Source organism: Emys orbicularis, chromosome 1 (assembly GCF_028017835.1).
Source record: "Emys orbicularis isolate rEmyOrb1 chromosome 1, rEmyOrb1.hap1, whole genome shotgun sequence".
In the NCBI taxonomy this organism is placed as follows: Eukaryota; Metazoa; Chordata; order Testudines; family Emydidae; genus Emys; species Emys orbicularis.
Genome location: NC_088683.1, coordinates 218432198 through 218456254, shown reverse-complemented (window position 1 = coordinate 218456254; position 24057 = coordinate 218432198). Strand labels below are relative to the sequence as shown.

At 39.1% G+C, this 24057-nt stretch overlaps 1 protein-coding gene across 1 annotated transcript in view; it reads right to left on the bottom strand.

Annotated features, from left to right (window-relative positions):
- DMD (dystrophin) overlaps positions 1-24057 on the bottom strand; it is a 1466768-nt gene that overhangs the window by 1280274 nt on the left and 162437 nt on the right. Inside the window, exon 7 of the mRNA XM_065405744.1 lies at positions 10158-10308. Within this exon, the coding sequence (XP_065261816.1) occupies positions 10158-10308 (151 nt within the window). The remainder of the gene's footprint in view (positions 1-10157; positions 10309-24057) is intronic.

The following is a 24057-nucleotide window of genomic DNA, read 5'->3' as shown; positions in this document are numbered from 1 at the left end:
GTTTCCTCTCTAAGTGTTTAGTTCTCTCATCAACATTCAGAATGAAACTTTGGATTGAAAAAGATTTGTTGAGCTTGTGTAGTTGACATTTTATAAATATCAATTGCTTGCTCATTTTAAATGGATATTAGATTACTTTTTTAACAGTGTTTGTATATGTTATAGTATTACACATAAAAACTATGTTAAAGAACATTATTAAAGTTGCAATGTCAAATACCCAAAACTTAGGAAATACTAGTATTAAGGTTGCCTGTGCAACCTTAACTTTTCCCTCTCTTGTGTGGGTGCATTATGATGCAGTCTTTAATTACATGATCACATACTATTTTTGCCACAGGACCCCTGCTTCAATCAGTACACAGGATGATTGGTGCCTACTTAATGAGCAGCTATTCAATATGTTTTTTCTCCTCATTGTTCAATGTGTAGCCCCTGCCGCCTTATTTACTGTACACTATTCAAACCTTGCTCTGAAGATAGTTTACATTTTACCTTAATGGACATTTTTTTTCTTTTATTTACTGCCTCATGGCCTTTTCTTTGGCACTCAACATTATAGTCTGAGTGCATTACAAACATTAACGAATTTATTTTCAGATGAGTGGTAGCATCCCCATTTTACAGGCATAGAGAGATTAAGGCCAAAAGAAACTGTTAATTTTAGGTGTCCAGTCTCAGACTCTGAGGACCATAGTACTTAGCATTGCATAACACTTTATATGTTGCAAGTACTGTTCCTACTGACTGCAGTTGCAACTGCGAATTCTTCGCACTTCTGGAAATCAGACCCCAGGGTCTCAAGTCAGGAACCCAGAAATGAACAAACAAATAGAAACCACCTGTAAAAAATTTGGTTTCAGTGACTTGCCCAGTATCACATAGGAACTCTGTAGAACTGAATTCCATAGGGCAGCATAAAAGTGCCTTACACATGAGACTATCCTTTCTCTTCCTGTGACCCCCTGCTCGTTCAGTACATTCCTTCCAACTTTTGCAATAAGTGAAACAGAGGTCCTACAGACAACAATACCCTTTACTACACAACCTTGTTGCATCCCCAGAGCAGCTCTGCCCTGTGCACTGAACAAGGCAAGGGTCCACTGAAAAAGCCAGTATGTGATAATGTAACTAAAGACTAGAATAAAACATATGCACAGGAGGGGTGAATTAAAGTTGGCAGCTTGTTGCCCCAGTCTCTCTCCCTAGACTTGTCCAAGTCTATTATCTCCATGCTCCCCCAGGTCTGGCAGTTGTGCCCTCTACTGCCTGACATAGGGGAGGGGATCACTATCAGAGTGCAAGCTCCCTGTTATCAGTTCTGATGCCCAAACCCAGATCCAGTACAGTTGCCACCCCCCCAGAGGTACAAATTGCAAAGAAAATCCTGCTCAGCTCCAGGCTGGAGCATGATCAGTGAAGACAGGACCTTTGGGGATTTATGCTGCTAAAATCTAACAAATCTCTACTGAGCATAAGCAAACTGCAATATTTAAAAGTTTTATAACTTAGCCAAATTTGGGCAGTTTTTATGGAGATGATAACAGCACATCCGTGTCACAAAGATGACCCATCCATCAAATGTTAATTCCCTGCTCTAAAGCATGGTGACACTAGAACATCTAAAACACAAGTTAACAGATTATATTTAACAGGGGGTGGGGGGACACACAATTTTTTCCCTACCCTCATTCTCAAGAATGACTGAACTGTTATGGTTGAAATTTTCAAAGAAAAAAAAAATCAGCGGGAGACAGATCTAGCATGGAAAACTTCATCCCAAATGGTTAAAGTTTGGCAAAGTTATAAGCAACTGAAAACACTCTTGTATTGGGAAAAGTCAGGAAACCTTAATATGCAGAAGCCACCATCCATGTGCATGTTTCATGCTTCAGAGTAAGAGGTAAACAGTGAGGTGGCAAAGTTTGCAGATGATACTAAACTGCTCAAGATAGTTAAGACCAAAGCAGACTGTGAAGAACTTCAAAAAGATCTCACAAAACTAAGTGATTGGGCAACAAAATGGCAAATGAAATTTAATATGGATAAATGTAAAGTAATGCACATTGGAAAAAATAACCCCAACTATACATACAATATGATGGGGTCTAATTTAACTACAATTAATCAGGAAAGAGATCTTGGAGTCATTGTGGATAGTTCTCTGAAGATGTCCATGCAGTGTGCAGTGGCAGTCGCAAACAGGATGTTAGGAATCATTAAAAACGGGATAGAGAATAAGATGGAGAATATCTTATTGCCCTTATATAAATCCATGGTATGCCTACATCTTGAATACTGCGTACAGATGTGGTCTCCTCATATCAAAAAAGATATACTGGCATTAGAAAAGGTTCAGAGAAGGGCAACTAAAATGATTAGGGGTTTGGAACGGGTCCCATATGAGGAGAGATTAAAGAGGCTAGGACTTTTCAGCTTGGAAAAGAGGAGACTGGGGGGATATGATAGAGGTATATAAAATCATGAGTGGTGTAGAGAAAGTGAATAAGGAAAAGTTATTTACTTGTTCCCATAATATAAGAACTAGGGGCCACCAAATGAAATTAATGGGCAGCAGGTTTAAAACAAATAAAAGGAAGTTGTTCTTCACACAGCGCACAGTCAGCCTGTGGAATTCCTTGCCTGGGGAGGTTGTGAAGGCTAGGACTATAACAGGGTTTAAAAGAGAACTGGATAAATTCATGGAGGTTAAGTCCATTAATGGCTATTAGCCAGGATGGGTAAGGAATGGTGTCCCTAGCCTTTGTTTGTCAGAGGGTGGAGATGGATGGCAGGAGAGAGATCACTTGATCATTATCTGTTAGGTTCAATCCCTCTGGGACACCTGGCATTGGTCACGGTCGGCAGACAGGATACTGGGCTGGACGGACCTTTGGGCTGACCCAGTATGGCCATTCTTATGTTCTTATGTAACACATTTCAGTCTACATCTGTTTTCTCTTGGTAGTTATACTTACAAAGTAACACCCGTGTACTGTCAATTAACATTTTGATAATGGAGAGACTCTCATAAATGCAGGGCAGGAAGCCACCTCCAACCAACATCTAGTCCAGCCCCCTGCGCAGAGGCAGGACCAAATTCCTGACATGCATTTGCCCACTCTGTTCTTAAAATCATCTAATGACAGGGATTCCACACCTCCCTTGGAAGCCTATTCCAGAGCTTAACCACCCTTATAATTAGTAAGTTTTTTCTAATATGTAACCTAAATCTCCCTTTCTGCAGATTAAGACCATAATACCTTGTCCTACCTTCAGTGTACAGGGAGAACAATTGATCACTGTCTTCTTTATAACATCCCTTAACATACTGCAAGATTTATCAGGTCCCCTCTCTCTGGTCACCATTTTCTCAAGACTAAACATGCCCAGTTTTGTTTGGTTTTTATTTGTTTTTTAACCTTTCCTCATAGGTCAGGTTTTCTAAACCTTTTATCATTATAATTTTTGTTACTGTCCTCAGAACTCTCTCCAATTTGTCCACATCTTCCTTAAAGTGTGGACCCAAACCTGTACACAGTTACATATAACACTCCTGTTAATGCACCCCAGAATTATATTAGCCTTTTTTGCAATGCATTGCATTGATGACTCTTATTCAGTTTGTGATCTACTATAACTCCAGATCATTTTCAGAAGTTCTACAGCCTTTCTAGTTATTCCCCATTTTGTAGTTGTGCTTTGATTTTTCCTTCCTCAGTGTAGTACTTTGCACTTGGCTATATTGAATTAAATCTCATTGATTTCAGCACAATTTCCAATTTGTCAAAGTCATTTTGAATTCTAATGCTGTCCTCCAAAGTGCTTCCAACCCCTTCCAGCTTGTTATCATCCACAGATTTTATAAGCATATACTCCACTTCATTATCTAAGTCATTAATGAAAATATTGAATACCACCAGACCCAGCACAGACCCCCACATAATACCTATTAGACAAGCACTCCCAGTTTGACAGCAATCCATTGATAAGTACATTTTGAGTATGGTCTTTCAATCAGTTATGCACCTACCTTATAGTAATTCCATCTAGACCACATTCCCTTAGTATTTCAAATGGCCACAATCAATATAGTGGGGCAGATTTTTGTTTTTGTTCCATTCCCTTGGCAAATTCTTTGCAGAGGACTTACGCAAGAGGCAAAGCCCTCCGCTTGGGATTCCCCTGGTAGAGGGGAGCCTCAGAAGGCATGGAGAAGGCATTAGCAAACCCCTTTCCCTCTTTCTTCACAGACTGCAAGGAAGGGCAGTAGAGTGTGTGAATTTCACTAGCTAGCCACAGACTTAGAATTTACGAGAGAGGAATGTTGTTCAATAATAAGAGCTTTGAATGGCACAAAATTATTAACTTCAGTTACTGGAATTGTTGAGACCAGAACTCATGGTCTCTTCCTGATTTTCAGCCTGGTACACCTCCCCCTAGGCCAAAATAGTTGCTGTTGTAGTCTCCTTTTCCTTGTCCTCCAGATCTAGGGTTCCTCCCTGAGACTGGAACACACTCAGTGCAGTCAGTAGGCAGGGAGTTCTTTGAGGCATTCTCAATGCAGATGGGATGTTCAAAGATTTTAGAATCAAGCTCTTCTGAGCATGTAAAAATAGCAATTTTCAGAGACTTATAATTTGGATAAATTTTGGTATATTTTCATGGGGACAGCAAAAGACACCTCTTTGATCCCAGGGCTATCCCACTGCCATGTTTGAAACATCATAGTTGCCAGAGCTTTTCAGTGAAATTATTGAGGAGGAGTGGAATTAACACTGGCAAAACTACCTATTTTTCCCCTTTCCTTGCTCTCGGGAAAGGTTAAATGTTAAAAAACAAACACCACCAAGACAACCTGGGAAAGAGCAAGCTTGGAAAATTTCAGCCAGAATAGGTAAAGTCTAGAAAAGGTTTAAGCAACTGAAAACAGGTCACATAATGGAAAGTGTTAGGGAACCTTTACTATATAAATTTCATAACCTGTAGCAGCTCTGCATATCATATGTACTATATTATTATTCATTCTGACCTGTGTACTGGGTAAAACCCGACAATCACTATGTTCTCGAATAAACTCACGTTGAAAAATTATAGAAGACAAAAGCACCACATCACCCATAGGTGGACACTTCTCACTCCATACCCCTTCTGCGTAACAATCTAATCTTTATTACCCACTTAATCTCAAGTGACATCTGTTATTCCCTATGCTTAACTATCAATCCCAATTTGTAGTTAGCTCAGTTACGGATTTCTTTCCCCACACCTGAAGAACTGTTTCGTTCGAAAATCTGAACCTTCCACCAACAGAAGTTGGTCCAATAAAAGATGTTACCTTACCCACCTTGTCCCTCTCACTGTCATGGCAATTCATAGGAAAAAAACTATAGTGCAAGAACAAAAACAGAATTCCTTCCCATTCTTAACAACAACTGCATTGTATCAAATCACTGGTGAAATAGAACTGGGCACCACTCACCGACAGTGACAACAGCACAAATGAACAAATGTTGGGATAACAAAAATAATAAAGTAATCTAGCAGCACCAAAAGCAGATTTAGACAGAGCTCCTATTCTGCTTCACAAACTACATCCTCACTCTTGTCACCAGAAATGTGCTTAGCTGACTGATTCCCTGGCAATTAAATCAAGGAGTAACAGGATAAAATAACAATAAATCAATATAGTCTCAAATAATAATCTCTACCTGCAGTGGACAAACTGCCCTTTTCCACAGCAGCATACAACAGATGTTTCAGAGAATAGAGTGGTTTTCTCTGACAGAGGATATATATAATTGTGCCATGTATCAAAATAATGGGAACCAAAAAAGAAAAATGGGGCTATTCATACCCACCCACTCAAACATGATTTTTGTGGAAGGAGTGTGAGCAGCTGTGTACAATTGCTGTTCAGTGACATGAAAACCAGAGAAGGGCCCAGGTCTGAAAATTAGATCCAGATCATCCAGTCAGCGGGTGTGTGGGTTAAAATGGTTTAATTATAACTTCAGAAGGTTAAAAATCCAGTCAGCTCCCTGACTACATCGTTAAGAGAGATTTGACAGGAGAGTACCCCAATTGTCGCAGTGTAAGTCTCAAACATACAGAATGAAATCCAATAAGCTAGTTTCCTATGCGTAGAGGAAATGGGAATTAAACAAGGCAACAGCTCGAATTTATATCAGACTTATTTAAGAATGAGGAAGGCGTCAGTCATGTAACAAAGACAAAAGATCATCAGAGGATAGTCATCTTTCAACATGACAGAATACAGCAATGTTATAAAGAGAAAAATGTAACCAGCATCTGCGATACATAGAACAGGGGGATACTGTAAGCAAGGCAAATAGCCTTAAATAATACAGGACTCTCTGCTCTCTCCCACTGTGTGCTGCCTGTATTTCCCCCTCCCCTCTCTTATTAAATTTAAATAAATCAAAATCAGTGGTAGGCTTACAGATTCTCAAAACAAACAAAACAAAACAAAAAACAACCACCCAACCCTGAAGGCCATAAATGACAGATCTGTTCCTAGGTCTACTATTATCATTACTTCTAAAAAAAATTGATTCCCAAAATATACAGTTATCAATTTGATCAAAAGAGGCACAGGCAGAGTATTGTACTAGCTCACAGAGATCTACGTAATTGCAGCATCTTCCTTAGTAAAAAAGTCAAAATGTCCGTTGCGAATACTTTTCCAATCAGGGGTGAAAACCTGGCTCTACTGAAGTCAGTGGATTGGTTTTTAAAGGCCAGAATTTCACACAAAATAACCAGAACCACTACCATGTGTCAAATTGTGCGACCATTTCCAACTAACCTAGGTCAACATTACAAAACATGCACTGGGATACTGATGAAGGTATCCAGATAGGGGGGGAAATTCCATGGTCAACCTTGATTAAAATCCAAGTGTGGAGAAAGTTTCCCACATACCTTTTCATTTTTAGGGACATACTGCAAACTCAAAAAGTGGCAACTTTCCAAGGTTCTATTTTTATAATGAAAATTTTGCACAATTCTCCAGCAATACTCTAAACTTCTGAAAATTTTAGCCAGTTTAACTGTATAAAGTGAAATCTATACATAATTTTAAAAGTGCATTGTTGTTTAAATCACAAAATTTTAAATATGTAGCCTTTCTAGGCAAATTAACAATCTTCAGTTTCTCTCAGGTAGGCAGATTTCTTTCAGTTTTTAAAATGCATAGCCAAGACTACTTGCATCAGTAGAGAAAATACCTAAAATACAGGTCAAATGCTTTTTGACAGTTTCTTGGACAATTACGCCAATGTAGTTTGGCAAACCTATCGTGAGATCTATAAACATGTTCCTTTTTGTGGCCCTAAACCCCCTGGAGTTTGTCTTTGGCACAGTTCAGATAGAAACTGTCCTTTCCAGCTGAAAGTCTCATACAACACTAAGTTAAGAAGGGGAGCTTCCTGGTAAGAATTCCTCTGTCTTTTCCCGGCCGTGAATAACAATCAATCCTAGATCTGTTTTATTGAATGGTTTCTCTTCTCAGGATTAGAGTTCACTCACTCTACCTGGGCCCACAAAGAGAAATCGGAGTATCAGTCTCAAAAGCATGAGCAGTATTTGACACAACATACAGAAAAGGGAGATTATACATAACCAAAGATACAGAGTTTGAGTCAAGAGGCAGAAAATAAAATGAACAAAATAGATATTCTAGGTGTGGAAGGAAACAAGGGGCCAGGAACTAATCAAAGGGAGATAAGGCGAAAGAATGAATATGACAGAAACACACGAGAGAAAGAGAGGAGTTCCTGCATTCCATCTACCAAACCAACCCATCATTCTGGCTGTAACTACCCAATCTGATGTCATCTTCTCATTTCTGTTTTCTGAACTCTCCAGTTCCTCCCAACAAATGCCACAATACTAATACTATGCAGTAATTGGGAATGTATACATCCATGCTAAGGATGTGAAACTTTCAAAACCCAGAGATTACTTATACTTTATCCTGAAATTAAGTACCCACTGTGTTGTTCATATCTAGTGCAATAAAACTTGGTTTCAACTGTTTTCCCCACACATTGTATACTGTCATGAATTTTTATCTTTGCTGCGTATGCAGCTTTGTTATACTGCAGGAATCAGGGGGCACAGATGCAGAATATAATACAAAATAAATTCTATGTGAATGTTGCAGATATTTTTGAAATGTCTGCAAACATCTTGTCCTCCAGTTACTACCTACAGACAGGTTCTACCTGCGAAGAATTTTAATCCATGCCCAACGGGGAGGGAAAAAAACCTCTTTTTGATCACTTTACTGTCTGAATGATCCCTTAGTAGAGAAGATGGAGTTGAAACCTTATTTTTTAAGTATGCATCCACAATGTTAACCGACTCACCACATTCAGAAATGTGGAATCAGTATATGGGAGAGGTAAATTTCTGAATACCCTGGAGACCCAGGGTGGAAGTCCTAGCCTCACTGAAGTCAGTGATGAAACACTCCATTGACGTCACTGTGGCCAGAATTTTACTCTCAAAACAAAGAGATGCACCCATTAAGATCAAAGTTCTTAAAGGGAATGTAGTGTTTCACTGGCACAAGAAATTATTACCTTTAATGCCATTAGCATTCAAATACCATACATGTCAAAAGAAAAACAAGAACCCAGTAAACAATTTCTGAGTGAACTTGTCATATATATTTTTTCAGTCCCAGATTATCTTTCCACCTTTACTTGCCTTTGGGATTCCAAAGCTCAATAGCAGTACTGGGACTCTGAGTATGTTACCCCTTTTGGGGGGCGGGGGGGGAGGGCGGGGAGAGTTTCATTTAGTGCTCAGAAAATGGGCTGGACTGGAAAGCCTGGAAGCTGAAATCTTCTATTTACCCACAGACCAATTACAGCATAGGAAGCAGCAAAAGCACCACCACTAGCTTTTCCAGACTTCCTCACGAGTATGAGAGCTCTTCTGTGTCATGGTTAAGTGAAGAGCTCAGTCTCCATGCAGTTCTTGGCCTCTGCTGCTGCCCCAGGGCCGTATATTGGTTTAATTTCTGATGATAGGTTTTGTGATGGAAAGACCTGCCCTCTACAAATTGGACTAAAACCATCAACTCATTCCAAGATGATAAAAGGGATCAGATGGTAAAAACTTGTGGGTACTATAACTGAACTGGATTTGAACCACTAACATAGAGTTGAAGGACACCTTAATCTCTTCACACTTTCTGGAATCACATCTCCCAGGCCTTATGTTTTTTTCTGATATTTATCTTCCTATCTTCTATCATGATGCATATGTGTTTCTACACACACACACACAGAGAAAGAGATATATATACAAATACACAAAGAATTATTGAATTTAGCACAATTTTAAAAATCTGCTTTATGTAATTATTTTTAAGACTCATTTTAAAAGTGATTATCACAGCCTTACCAGAATTCTTATTTGCTGTATTGAATTTATTTGCCTATGTTCTTATTAATTTAATGTATGCAGTTTTTAACTCTTAATCATTCCAATTTAAGAAACACTTTTCTACATGAGAATGCAAACAAGCTTGGTCAAATATCTTTCTTTCCCCAATTGCTGGTTTGTTATTTTTCATAATTAAATACATTTTTCAAAAAAATCTCTTCCATTACAAAGCTAGAGACTACACTTGGATAACTTTACAATGCTCAGGGGCTACATACTCAGAGTCCCAGTACTGCTATTGAGCTTTGGAATCCCAATTATAACAACTAATCGTGTCTTGTTGTTACTACAGCACACAAAAGAAAACACAAGATGACAAGAGGAAAAAAACATGGGAGTAATAAAATCTGAAATGTTATGCTTTGTAATAAAAAGGATATTACAATTGCCTATTTTCTTGATATCCAACCAGAATTTCTAGTCTAGTAAATTATGAATATGAGAAAGAATAAAGAAAATCCCAGTCTTATTAAAAAATTCTGAATTGCAATGCAGTCTCTATACAAAGACTTGGTCATTCTGAAAAGCTTAAACTTCAATAAATGAAATATTCTGCACTACTCTTCTCTAATACTAGTTTTGGAGCTTTAAAAATGTGAAAAGTTCATTGATATACGTTCCTTCTTTAAACAATATTTTGACTCCCAACAGTAACGTACGTATGTAAAATAGCTTACCTTGTGTTCTTCTACTTGATGTTTTAAGTCTTCTAGATCAGGGCCCAGGGGCTCTGACTCAATTTTCTTTGTCCTTTCTTCTGTTTTTGCTAGCCAGTCAGATAACTGTGTTAGTTGCTGATTCTGCAGGTCCATGAGAATTTTATGTAAGCTAGAAACAAAGAAAATCATCACTTACATTTGTACATGTAAGAAACCAGTAAGCAGAAAGGTTTGCTTACACTTGCACTTTTTTAAAAGTTAAATTTAATACTTGTATCAATAGGTGCTCACAAGCCAGCCCTGGTACAGTACTGCAGGTTTACCCACCTTGTCCTACTAATGGGTTTAAACCACTAACTAGAAAGGCAATATATTCATCTCAGATGGTAGTTTGGATTCCAAGCCCATTCCATTTGCTGAGACTTCCAACAAAGGTGCCATTTTATGTTTTCAAATGGATGGAAACAGAGGTCACAACTCATTTCTGTGGCAATGTACTAAGAGACATCCGGTAATACTGAAATTGGCCCATCCTGATCAGCCTGATTTGAACCAGTCAATGTGAAATATCTCACTTTCCTAGCTGGGCATTATCTATTTATTGCTGGCACTTTAAACCAGTGCATCTTACTATTAAGAGCTGGTCAAAAGCTGGAAATTTCCACCCTATGGGAAATTCTAATATTTTGATTTGGGAGGGGAAAGGGGAATCCTCATTTGGGACAAAGTCAAAACACACACACACTTTTATTTATTTATTTTTTATTATTATTTTTAGGGCCATAAATGTACAGAAAGTTTCGATGCTAAAAATCTTGAAATATTTGTTTCAGCTTGGTTTAACATCAAGCTATGTCTGCATACCCTGCCACAGTGCCTCATGGGAGCGGTCACAGATGCCGACTCTGTGGGTGCTCCGGGGCTCAAGCACCCACAGAAAAAAAGTAGGGGGTGCTCAGCACCCACCAGCCACAGCTGTTCAGTGGGCTGGGGGCCTTGGGGGAGGGGGGGGGGAGAGGGCAGGGCCTCCGAGGAGAAGCAGGGTTGGAGCACCCACTGAGAAAAATAAAAGTCAGTGCCTGTGGGAGCTGCAGTTTGGTTGCCTCATGTTCCTGTTCTACTCTGTTGGCCATGATGAACAGGGACAGCCCAGGTGGGTGCAGCAGTTTGTTTCATTTAGACAACCTGGCAGGTTTCAATTCAGGTCTACCTGAGCCCAAATGAAATATTTCATTTCTTTTTATGTGGAAAATTTTGATTTTACTGAAACTGCATTTTCCATTCGAAAAACATTTTGATGGAAAAGTCCTGTAAAGCTCTAGTTACTAAACCATGCCCCCCCCTCCCGAACAATGTAATAGCTGTTAAATTGGATGGGGGAGATGATTAAGCCTAGATTGACTCACTGGAGAATGTTCCACAGGAAGGACAGTTGCTCATAATGTAAGCTATATTTACAGAATTTCAGATCATATAAAAGTAAGTTTTAATTGCTGAGATGGTTAAAAGAGTTCCAAATGGAACCATTTTCTATCTATAGTTCTGTTTAAATTGAAAACAATTCAGTAAAATCACATTTATTTTACTGAAATTTAATTTGAGAGAAAAACCAGGAAAAATAGTTTCTCAAACACCCTGTTCAACATTCTTGGAATTAAAAATTTCAATTTTTAAAAAAATGTAGTATTATATTATGTAGTATAATATATAGTTTAAAATATCAAAATCAAAGCCAAACAAAATGGTTCAAGCAATCAGACTGTGGTATAATGCCCCATATTCTTCATAGTAATATTATGATGATGATTATGGCATAACTATGATGTATTTTATGCAAGTTAGGTCTTGTAAGATATCATTGAAAAGCTTATGATTCACAGAATATGATTATCCTATTTGTATGCATGTATCATTTTGGTATCTGAAGTTAGGAATATTGCCTATGCTTCTATTACAAATGTGTTTACACCTGGGGAACACCCACTAGTTAGAATGCAATCAATCTAGATTGCTGGCTGGGAAGGGCTATTAGGGAGAACAAATAGTCTTAGAAGATGCTAATCTTCCACTGGGGAGCCTTCCTGAGGATGCTACAAACAGCCTCCAAGTCATGGCTGCTCTGTCCCTACAGAGACATGTGACCAAGTCACCTGGTCCTGGACTCCATCTTGGAATACCAGTATTTTTCCACTGACTGGGTATGGGAACCAAGACAGGAGACAAATGGTTCTGTAGCAGGGTGGTCACCCCACTCCTGCCCTAAAGGGCATAAAACAGCCCTGGGAGAGGGCTGCAGCGGGGAAAAGCCAGGCTGATTGGGGGAAGCAGCCACAGGTGGGACCATGCCCCAATCAGGCCACAGCTGGCCCTATAAGAGGGCAGAGGGCCAGAGACTAGGACACACACGCTCTAGCCTTTTGAGAGAGAAGGACCTGGTTTCCTAGGAGCTAAGCGGGGCACCGAGACTGGAGCAGGGCTGGGGAAAGGCTAGAGGAGCTGGGGAGCTCCAGCCTAGAAACCCCCCAGGCTGCAGGCCTTGGTAAAGGCCAAAGAAAGGTACTGTGGGGCAGGGCTGGGGGAAGGCCAGAGGAGCTCCGGCCTGGAATCCCACCAGGCTGCAGGCCTCGTTAAAGGCCAAGGAAAGGATACTGGGGTTGCAGAGGGCAGCAAGTCCAAATTCCCCTCGCTGGTGATGAGTGGCATTTACACTGCAGTCTGCCCCAGTGAACGGGGGCAGGTCGAGACTGGCAGTAGCCATAGTCTGAGGCGAGGGGGGGATAGAGGGTGGGGGGTTCCTCAGGGAGGAGAGACCCAGATCTGTGGGGGTACTGCCAGGGGGCAACACCCCAGCCTAAAAGGGGCACTGGGGTCCAGGAGGGACTCGGGCTCAGCGGCAAGCGGGACACCGGTGAGTCCCGCACCATTACAGTTCCCGCCATATGCCAAAGCTATTTAAGGCAAGGGAGTGACATCATCATGGTTTTTCACTGACTCCCTGCTGGAAACACCTGAGGAACTGGACTAGGGGAGAAGGGCTGAAACCAGGCTAGAGGGATTTCTAGCCTGTGAAAGGAATTTGCTACTGTGAGACTTTGCTACTGATATCCAATCTCTTGAGTATATTAAGCTTAGATTGCAGTTTTGTTTATTTGCTAGGTAATCTGCTTTGATCTGTTTGTTATCCCTTATAATCACTTATAATATACGTGTTTTTGCTTTGTCTAAAACCAGTGTGTGGAAATCATAACTGGGAGCAGAAAACTATTGCATATATTCCCCCACACTGAGGGAGGAGGTGAATTTAATGAGCTTACGCTCTACAGTTCCCTGAACAGCACAAGAAGATATACTTTTGGGTTTACACTTCAAAGGGGGGGGTGCCTTAGGAAGTGGGAGGCGCCTTAGGTAAGCCTTCCCATGCAGAGGTGATCTCAGCATGTGTGTGTAGCTACAACTGGGTGTGTCCCTACCTGTATGTCTGCTGGAGGGGGCTTGTCACAGCAGTACCATGTAAAGGGAGCCCAGGCTGGTGGGTCAGGGGGACTCAGTGGTAGCCCAGTTACAGGTGGCAGGGGGAACCCATCACACAGACATATTTTGAATTTTTCTTTGCAGAGAATTTCAATTTTTTGCATTTTGTTCTAATTTAAAATGAGAAATTTTGAAATTCTTGATGAACATTTCCATCCTCCACACAGCTCTAATTACTTGTTTTGCTAATATAATCATAATTTGTTCCAAATCATGAAGCACATATTTTATCTAATTTCGGTAGACTGGTATAGCTTTTGTATTTCACAATAAGCTTAATTTTCTCATTGCTTGAATATTTTTTAAAAGGAGTCTGTGAAATATTTATAGAAGAAGTTATGAGCTACTTAATATTTACCAGACATTACTATGCACATATTCTACTTTAAATGTAAGGAATAATCGAAGATTCCACTGTGTGGTAATCACTAGCAAATATTGACTTTTTGATAGTAATCACTATACATAGTGAAAAATTAATATATATGTTTTTAACAAATATCCAGTATGTAGTTAAACAGATGACATGACAAGTCTCAAAAGACAGAAGATTGTTTAAATATGGGCTGAGAACAACTGGTGTTGAATATGTCAAACAGAAACTGACACTGGACATATCTTCTGGATCTGCCCACGTATATAGCCTACAATATTTGAAATCAAGTGCTATAAAACTTTAATAGGAGGAACAACTATTCAATCTGAACCAGGATATCAATGAAGTGAACCTTTCACAGTTCAAGCAATGAATTGATTTTGCAAAAATTTGTGTAAAAATGTTACTACTGTTACTACCCATGTTAAAAGATTGCTTTCTGTGCACAGGAGAAACAGCTTCTTATGAGAAGTTAATACCCCACTTAAATTGATGTCTGGCAAAATTGATTTGAGAGTATATTTTTGGAAACTTAAAATATTTACATAAATATAAATCAATGCACAAAATTGTGTTAGAATAGATTAGATTTTAAGATAGCTAGTTCTTTTCTTTTTCTTTTTTTCCCCCATGTAGTAATTCCGTTTCTAACAATTTGACTTTGATGGGTATTTCCCCTCTCCCACACTATGTTTAGCAGGTTTATTATCCTTTTAGACACACACACACCTTGGAAAAACAGGAGGGTCAGCAGCAAAAAATCTCATCATTTTTGAACAGCTATTTTAAACAAAGTCATAGGTAAGTTCATCTGTAGTAGTCAATTTTTGTTTTAAAGTTTCTCAACTCATCACTTAATCCTATACTTTGTGTATTGATTCTAGGTGCTGTAAATGAAAGAACCTTTCTGAAAGGATAACCACTAAAGCAGGTAAGTGCACAATCATCAGACATTTTTCTGTAATTGCTTAATTTTAAACAGATAGTACTTCACTAGAGCTGAAAGGAACAGAACAAAAGCCCATGGGAAAAAAAAAATTGAATTCAATGGGCACTATCTCTATCCCAAACTTGTGTCCTGCTGTCCAAAATAAAATCCTGACTTGTCTCTCTGACATCATCTTGTGGAAGTGTTGTTGTCAACTCAAGCTCAGCATGTCTAATGAAAGCTCTGAATCTAACTCTCCCGGCTACCTCTTTTATTGACCACTGTAGACACCACCACCATTCTACCTGTTACTCGGGCCCATAACATGGGTATCATCGACTCAGACCTCTCTCTAGGTCCTCACATCCAGGCTACATCAAAGTATTGCAGATTATCGCTGAACAGCATCACTAAGATTCAGCCTACCCATCCACACAGCTAAACATCTCATCCAGGCTCTTATCTCATGTCCTCAAATCCTTTTCTTTGGCTTTGACAAATTCTTGCATCTATTCAGAACACTGCTGCAAAGATCATTTTTCTAGCCCATCACTTTGATCATGTCACCTCTCTTTGCACCCCTTCACTGGCTCCCACTTTTCTACTGTATTGAATAATGTACTTGTCTTCATTTCCAAAGCCCTTCACAACCTATCCCCACTCTACCACCATCTCTCATTCCGTATAGGTCAAGTCCCACCTCCTGTCTGACCACGATGCCAGCTTCCATCTCCCCATTGTTAAAATTTGAAATGAGCACCTTTGTGATCTCTCTCATGCTGCCTCTCATGCTTCGGAGAAGCTCAATGGGAACATCCACAAAACTAACTCATTATGCTCCTTAAAACTCTCCTTTGCCATGAGGCCTACAAAAAACTTAACAGCAGTTAGGCTGCTGGTGTGCGGAGACCACTGCCTATCATATTGTCCAGTATTGCCTCATTGTTGTACTTCTCAGTCTGTCTATATCCATCTGTTGTCTTAGATTGTAAGTTCTTTGGGGTCTTTTTGTTCCATATTTGTAAAGCACCTAGCACAATGGGGTCCTGGTCCATGACTGGAGCTCCTAGGCACCATGGCAATATATATTACTACTCCTGCTACTACTATTAAAATAAATTAAAATTCCTAAACTGCATTTCCCCCATACTAAAGAATCAAAAAACTAAACTTTAATTATGTTTTAAGCATTTACTTCTAACTTCTGTAAAGGAAGAGATGGAGTTTCTTTTCTTTTTAAAGTCCTTAGGAGATGGCTCAGCTACTACAGTGGTGGGTGTCACTATTAGAACTCAGATGCTTTCTACTTAATCCAGTAGTTTGAAAGTCAGTATTGTAATGTTATAAGTGAGTGGTCCTTATAGTATGTGAGCAACATTTGAACAAAATGTGTAATAATGCTAAGAAATAAGTTTATTACAGAGCACAAAGTTTATTTCCCAGGGTATTTATTTTGCAAATCAATTTTGGAGCAGGAAGCATTGACCTAAAACCCTTTTGAATACGAGTCTGTGGCTCCTAAATCAGTTAGGTGTTGCAATGCTGAGTACAGCAACACCTAAACACCTTTAAAAATCTGTCTTAGACACTTTTGAAATTCCACCCTGAGTGAAACAAACTGGATCTTCCAAATGTTTTATTTTAAAAATCCTGATTATTTAAGAGTATTATTTTCCCTCTTCCATAATCTGCTCTCAAAGACGCTGTAATGTTCCAGAGATATCCACTCTAGATTCCTGAGTAGAACAGAAAATACCCTTACAGAATCCTTTTCAGATTTACACTGAGCACAGTGCATGCTAGGATAGGTCTTCATGAGTGTTATACGAACAGCTATACAGTGCAGCCAATAAAGTTCGTAGTTTTGTACCTCACAATAGAGTCTCAGTGCCTTAAATTAAGAATCTCCCAGCCAATTGAGACAACAGAAATGTCTTTATTTTTATTTTTATTTTTTGGTAATACAAAATCAAATATGATTTTGAAAAGCACCCAGGACTTCTTTACATAGGCTAGATACTAAAACAATTTTAGACAGCTGTAGCAAAGTTTAATAAGTAAAGCCAAGGAAGCAGCATTAGGATCTGGAATATTAAGATTGGATTAGAAGCTGAATATGGACTAGAATCTGCGGATGAAATTCAGGTGCAGACAAAATATTACGAGCTGTGCTTGTGAGATTTCAGCTCCAAGTGACAGAACACTCAGGAGATAATTCAACTCTTTCAAGATTAGACAGTGGTGATTTGTGGAAATTAAGAGGTCAGCTCAGTGTGCCTAAAAATTAATGGGAATTACTCATTTTATGAAATTACATTTGCATGTAAAAGGGAACAAAGAACATAGGCTCCTTGCAGTTTTAGACCGGTCTTTAAATCACACCAGTAGGGTCAAGTTTAAATCCAACGATTTGAACTCAAAATAAACCCATCCTCCCAGGATTCAAATTCAAGGTTATAATCCTGGTCAGTCTCTTGTTTAGGAGTAGAAGAAGAAGAGCAACTGTCCATATTTGCCAAAGACAGATTTTTTTTTATTATTTGAATGCATAATCAGTACTTAAAAGGTAGAGAAACAAAAGGTTATGAATCTTTTTTTAAAAAAAGTTCCTTTGTAAAGAAAGACAGAGAAAGAACTCTTAAAAAGCAGTATTAATAGAGCATGTTCAACTGTCTAAAAGCAGAATGCTTGCTTTCCCATATGACCTCCATGCATGTATCACATGTAAAGACATCAGCATTTTTCAACTCCCAAGGCTACTAATGTTTATTAAAACTAAATGTACAGTCTAATTTTAAATTCAAGAGCAGACAGTACAGTATGAGGAAAAGATTTGTGAAGCATTTGATTTTTTTTTTTTTTTTCAAGATGTTGTGCCTGTTAAGGGCCTGATCCAACTCCCATAAAAGTCAACTGAAAGATGTCTGTTGATTTTAATGGGAGTCGGATCAGGCCCTTTAGGTTTGCTGGGGATAAACTCTAATATTTAATCCATTCCTTTACCCTTTGTGTCAACCACTCCAGTTGCAGGAAAAAACATAGTGGATCTGAACAACAAAAGATACACTAGCCCTGTACCTAACTTTCCCCATTCTGTTCCATTACCAGGTCAATCTGTGTGGCATGTTACTTCACCCTGAACAGGGCTGTTATGGTGCTTGAATTGTTCTGAAGACCAGTAGATCACTGATCGATGTTTGGTCACCAGGTTGATGCCATTAGTTGTGACTTCTCACTTAACAGAGTGGGCCACATGAAGGCTGTCATTTTCCACCATGTCTTCCCATCCACCCAGATTTTAACATCATCTGTCAAAACCTCTTGGAGTCGTGTAAGCCCTTTTGGACCCACGCATCGAAATCTTCAATAATGCAACTTCAACCTTGATGAAGCTTGGAAAGCCGAACTGAGTTTATAAGAAGTCACAAATCACAAATAAACACTTTGTGAAAGACCCGACACAGAAGATCCCTGGTTTGGATCCCCCATGAAGCTCATGGGCAACCCTAAACCGTATCCTCACAAACCATGCCAGATGCGCATACTTGCAACACAAATAGAAAATTAAAGATTCTCCAGTGAGCGACGGTGTTCACCCAGAACAGATCATGGAACATGTAACAACGCCATGCCCAATTCACAAATTGGAAGGAGGCATCACAGCAATACACTCTGCTATTCCACATGCAATTATTTGGCTTAACTATGTATATGCAAAATTATAGTTGCTCTACATTTACATCTGTCAGACAAAGAAAACGACCAGGTCAACAGCTGAAGCAGATGGATTGGTTAGCACATGGTTAGAAGACAGTAACTCCTTATTACAGGGTGAGTTAATATCAGACAGGAAAACAGGTTGCCCTTCTTACAGGTTTCTCTTATTATCAAAACTGAAAACAATACTTTTAACTGAAAGGAGACCTTTTAAAAAAAAAAATCAGTGTTCCTTAATTTTAAAATGATCCTCTCTCTCTCTCCCATTTTTAATCCTATCTAATTTTCTTTTCTTTTTTTTTTTATTAAATGAAGAAGAAATCACAGAAGACAATAAATCTGGTATACAATTTTAGAAGTACAGGAAGAAAATTGGGCCAGTGTCTTTTGTAAAATACAAATACGTACACATACAATCTGGTATTTACCATCAGTATTTTGATCAATCGGCTTTACATTAAAAAAAGCCTTGCAGTATCAAAATCCAAGTAACTATATTTTACCCTTTGTGTAAGGTATGTCTAACACTGCCACTAGGAGGTGCAACTGCAGCACACTTAGGCATAGCCACGCTAGCTTTGATTGTGTTCACTTACTAGAAGTCTGAGTGTGGCCACAGTGGCACGCATGGCGGCATGGGCTAGACACTCAAATACAGTCCTCAGGGCCGGCTCCAAGCACCAGGCAACCAAGCACACGCTTGGGGCGGCACCCGGTAAGGGGCGGCCAATCTTGGGGTGGCGGGGGGCAGCGCGGCGTGGCATTCCGCGGGGGGGGGGGGGCGCTCCGGCGGCACTTGGCGGGGGGCGCTCCAGAGGCGCGGCGCTCGGGGGGGGGGCCTCCGGCGGCGCGGCATTCCGCGGGGGGGCGCTCCGGCGGCGCTTGGTGGGGGGCGCTCCGGAGGCGCGGCGCTCGGCGGGGGGGGGGGCTCGGCAGGGCGGCACTTTTTTTTGCTGCTTGGGGCACCAAAAAACTTAGAGCCAGCCCTGACAATCCTGGCCAGACCCCTGGGTATATACTTGGGTAGCCACCACTGTTAACCACTATTTTTAGTGAGCTAATTCGAGAATGCTCCCATGTGCTGCAAATGCACCTCTCAATTGCAGTGCAGACATACCAAAATGTTGCTTAGTAAACTACAGCTGATTTAACAGCTAGAAGGGCAAATGCAGCTCTAAATGAAAGTCATTTTTACATATCAAAGTGGTCTAGAGGCTTATTATTTGAGAAATTACTGTATGAACCTGATTAACTTTAGAATAAGGTTTTCTCGAACTCTGAACCACTCTGCCACAATTATACATAGACTAAAATGAAACGGTATGATAACCTTACTGAACATTTCTGTCTTGATAGAGTTAAGTAACTCAACAGTCACCTTTATCTATCCTGAAAGTTTTATCAGTTATCAAGGGGGAATTAAATTGTATCACAAAATGTTCATCAACCATTGTTCATTTCCGCACATTCCTCGATACATGCCTACTTTTCACCATGTGCATTAAAACTTTCCAATTTATGGGAAAGATAACTATTATATTTAGCTTTAGCACCATTAATGCTTTTTATATTGTCAGGTACAATGCTGAGCATAGCTCATTCTCTCAGCATGAACCTTCTCTGAAGTGCAGTGATGTTATTAAAATCTTGACATTACATACAGTAGTAAAATTCATGAAATACCAGAATGAAGGCAAACACCGTGATGTAGTAAAGGGAACAATTTTAATGGCACTCTGTGTACTCATAATTATAATATTTGTGAACCTTGAATAGAGCTGGTTATAATGTTGGTGGTCAGGAGTTGAGAATAGTCCTTGACTCACAAAATTGTAGTGCCAGAACTCCCTGGACCCAGTTCCCCACCCTGGTATGAGAGAGGGTGGCTTGGTAACCTGCGCAGAGCCCAAGGGAGCCCCGTAGACCCACCTTCCCATTTGGGAAGGAGATGGGTCTGGAGCAACTTCCAGACCTGACACCTGAAGCCACAATCTTTCCTTCAAGAGCAGGCCTGGAAGTGCCAAAAGAAACAACTTCTATATTTTTTTCATGAAATTATTTTTCTATACTTTGAGCAGCTCAGGCTTGGATGTATTTTAATCTGGGATTGTCTTTAAGGCCCATCTTTACTGTATGTTGTCTGAGAAATATATTTTTTGGCTTTAGTAGTCTTGTTCTTTGGCTTTTTTCTCTCTGTATTTATTAAAATGTATTGATTCTATGTCTGCGTATGGGTTTTTCTGTTTTATAAAATGTTATGAAAAGCAAAATTATGTTAAGATTAGCAGTAGAGAGAAAATTTAACAAAAGTTCATCTTGCAAGTAAAAATACATGTAACCATGATGATATTTTCCTTTCAAAACAAGACGTTCAGATGTGTTTTATAAGGTGACACACAAAGGGGTTAAATTCTTCATTAAGGGCTCAGTCTAGCACCCACTGAAGCCAACCGAAAACTCCACTGACTTCACTGAAAAAACATATTCTGACACTGTACTGCTGACGAAAAACAATTTAATAAAATCAAATCCAGAGTTAAATGGTGGATATAAACTACTTAGGAAATAATGCAAATTTCTCAGATAACATGACATTTATAAAGATGATCTTTAAAATTATCCTGTTGAACACCAAGCCTAGCTGAAACATGTCCACGCTACACTATAGTATGTTACTTATGCTAATGCTGGATATAACGATCCTAGTACAAAGGCAAGTTTTGATCAAGTACATATGTTCTACTTTTAGAACTCAGCACTCAACTAAAAATTTTGAGAATTTAAAGTAAAACTTTCAAAGTGGATGAAACTTTCATTTGTATGACATTATAATCCACATTTACTATAAATTCCACTTGTATTTCATATATTTTCTTCTATTTAATAGTTCTTGAGGACTCTGTACTCATACAAAGACTCTATTCCTTTTCAACTGTATCTTCTCATCCTATTTGATACAGCACTAAGGTGGTAATGCCAAGTTTATGAAATCAGAGTTGTTTCCATGGCAGTAACTTGTGATGTTAAAAACATTCAATAATTTCATTACTGTGTCACACTGGAAAAGATGTTGGGCTTACAAATTCTTATTGAAGCACAAATATCAAACAATAGGAGAGAAAATAACTGAAGAAGCATGCTGCTTTTTGTATTAATGTTCCCTTTCATCAAGTATATGCCAGTTTTAAAGTCCCTTAATCTAGAACAAGAGGAAAGAAGTCATTTAAAAAAACCTGACAGTGGAGTCTGAATGCATTAAAATCTCATTTTACCTACCATTCCTCCATGTTAAATCCATTATTAAAACACCAAAATCAGATTTCTAATCTTTTTTATTTAGATTCAAAATTGAATGGAAGAGCCTATTCTAAAACCATGGTTAATAAAAGAGTAAAGCTTTAGTCACGCTTATCAGACAGGAGAAGAGAGACTATCCAGAGCTTAAGTAAGAGATGCTATTAGGAAGAAAATAGAAAGATTTAATACAATGCTAACCAAAGTGAATGCTATATATATTAAAATGTAAGTTGTACAATATTTGATACTGTGTTCAATATTTCAGTTTAATTTGGATTCCAAAACATTTGATATTGCTTTAGCTACACTATTTGAACAGAATAAACTATGTAAATTGAAATGCATTTTTCCTTTAACTGTAATGGAAATGCTGTGTTAAGTATAACATCATCTGGTGTAAAGAAGGAATTATGCTCGGTTTGGACCACATTGCATAATTAGGTAATATTTGAGACATGTTCCTCCAAAGCCCCAGGATTTGGCCACTATCACTGCAAGATACTGGACTTGATCGACAAAGAGTCTGATTCCGCATAGCAAATCCAATAGTCTTACTTATAAAGTATTCTTAATTTAAGGCACAGAAGTTATACTGGTAAAAATATTCAGCTTTTTCATTTTTAACTATTTGTTCATTTTCCCTCCCTATATCCCAATTTTAATTCTTCACAAAACATACCAAACCATGCGGTATTTGGTAAATTATTATTTATTCCTAATTTTATTCAAAGGGAAATAGCTATAGTACATACAGCTCTTTATATTGTAAATTAAGATTTTATCTGGCTCCTAATGTAAATGTCACTAATGTTCTCTTCATACATCCCTGGGTAGATATCAAATTCCTCCTGCATTTTCTTGGCAGTGCATATAGTATTCCTTAGTCTTATTTATCATTTGGATTACTGAGAGGCTTATGATCTGTTATACCTCACGGTGTCAGACTATCTGTACATGCTATGAGAGAAATTAATTATCCTATATGATGTACTTCATGTTCTTGAATTTAATCCAGGAGAACCTGGTGCTTCCAGTATTTTTTTCCTGTGTGTCACTCATGCCCATTATGCTCAAAGCAAGAATAGGGTACCAATGCAGGGCAGAAGAAAGATACTTTCATCAATATGTATGTTCTGGTAAATATTAAATTTAATATTAGCAAATACTTGTTAGGGATATGAGTCTATTAAAGGTCCAAACCTGCCTTGTTTAAATCCATGGAAGTTTTACTATTAACTATAAGGGGAGCAGGAACAAGCCCCAAGTGCCTGACAAAGAATACTGAACAAAAAGATAATGGCACAGATTCTCAAACAGACACACAAAAAGCACCATTTCAGATCCCCAAAGTCATGGTTATATTAATCAGGTTCATGAGGCCTCAGCTGTTTTGAAGGAGCTATTTGTTGTTTTTAAAGCAATCAACAGTAATCATTTCTCATCTCCTACTGCCCAGGGTTGGGACCGGGATGTGGGGAAGGACAGACCATTGTGGCTGTGGGGGGACTTCTTGAAAGAGGAGAATTCACATGGGTTGTGGCAGCTGTGGAAGGACAAAGCAAGGAAAGAGGTAACAGGTGGTCTGGGCAGAAGGACTACGAGGAGTAGTTGGCTATCAAACACATATTTAACAGTACAGTAGTACAGGCCAGGAGCACCCAGCAAAGATGAGGGATGGGTAGCTAAGAGAGAGGGTCTGAGGAAGATTAGGATGGTAGGAGAATGAGTCAGGAATTGTCAAGGAGAGCCAGCTTTATGAAAATGTAGGGTTCCAGCAAAGTTGGAGTAGTACAAATCTAACTGAGCTTTTTTGAGGTAATATTTTAGACATGGCTTAGTTTGGGTTGGTTCATGGCTATGCAGCATACAGGCAACTTTCTGAAGCTGCTGGGTTGTTCTCTGGAATCTCAATTTTCATTAAAAATCCTCTGGTTGTTGTAAAAAGCTCTCAAAAACATGAACCAAGTGTAATCAATGCAGAGGCTTCTACATGAGTCTGTAGAGAACCTGGAACAGTGACTCAGAGGCGTGAACTGCCCATTCATTTCAATGAGGTCTTAACTCAGATG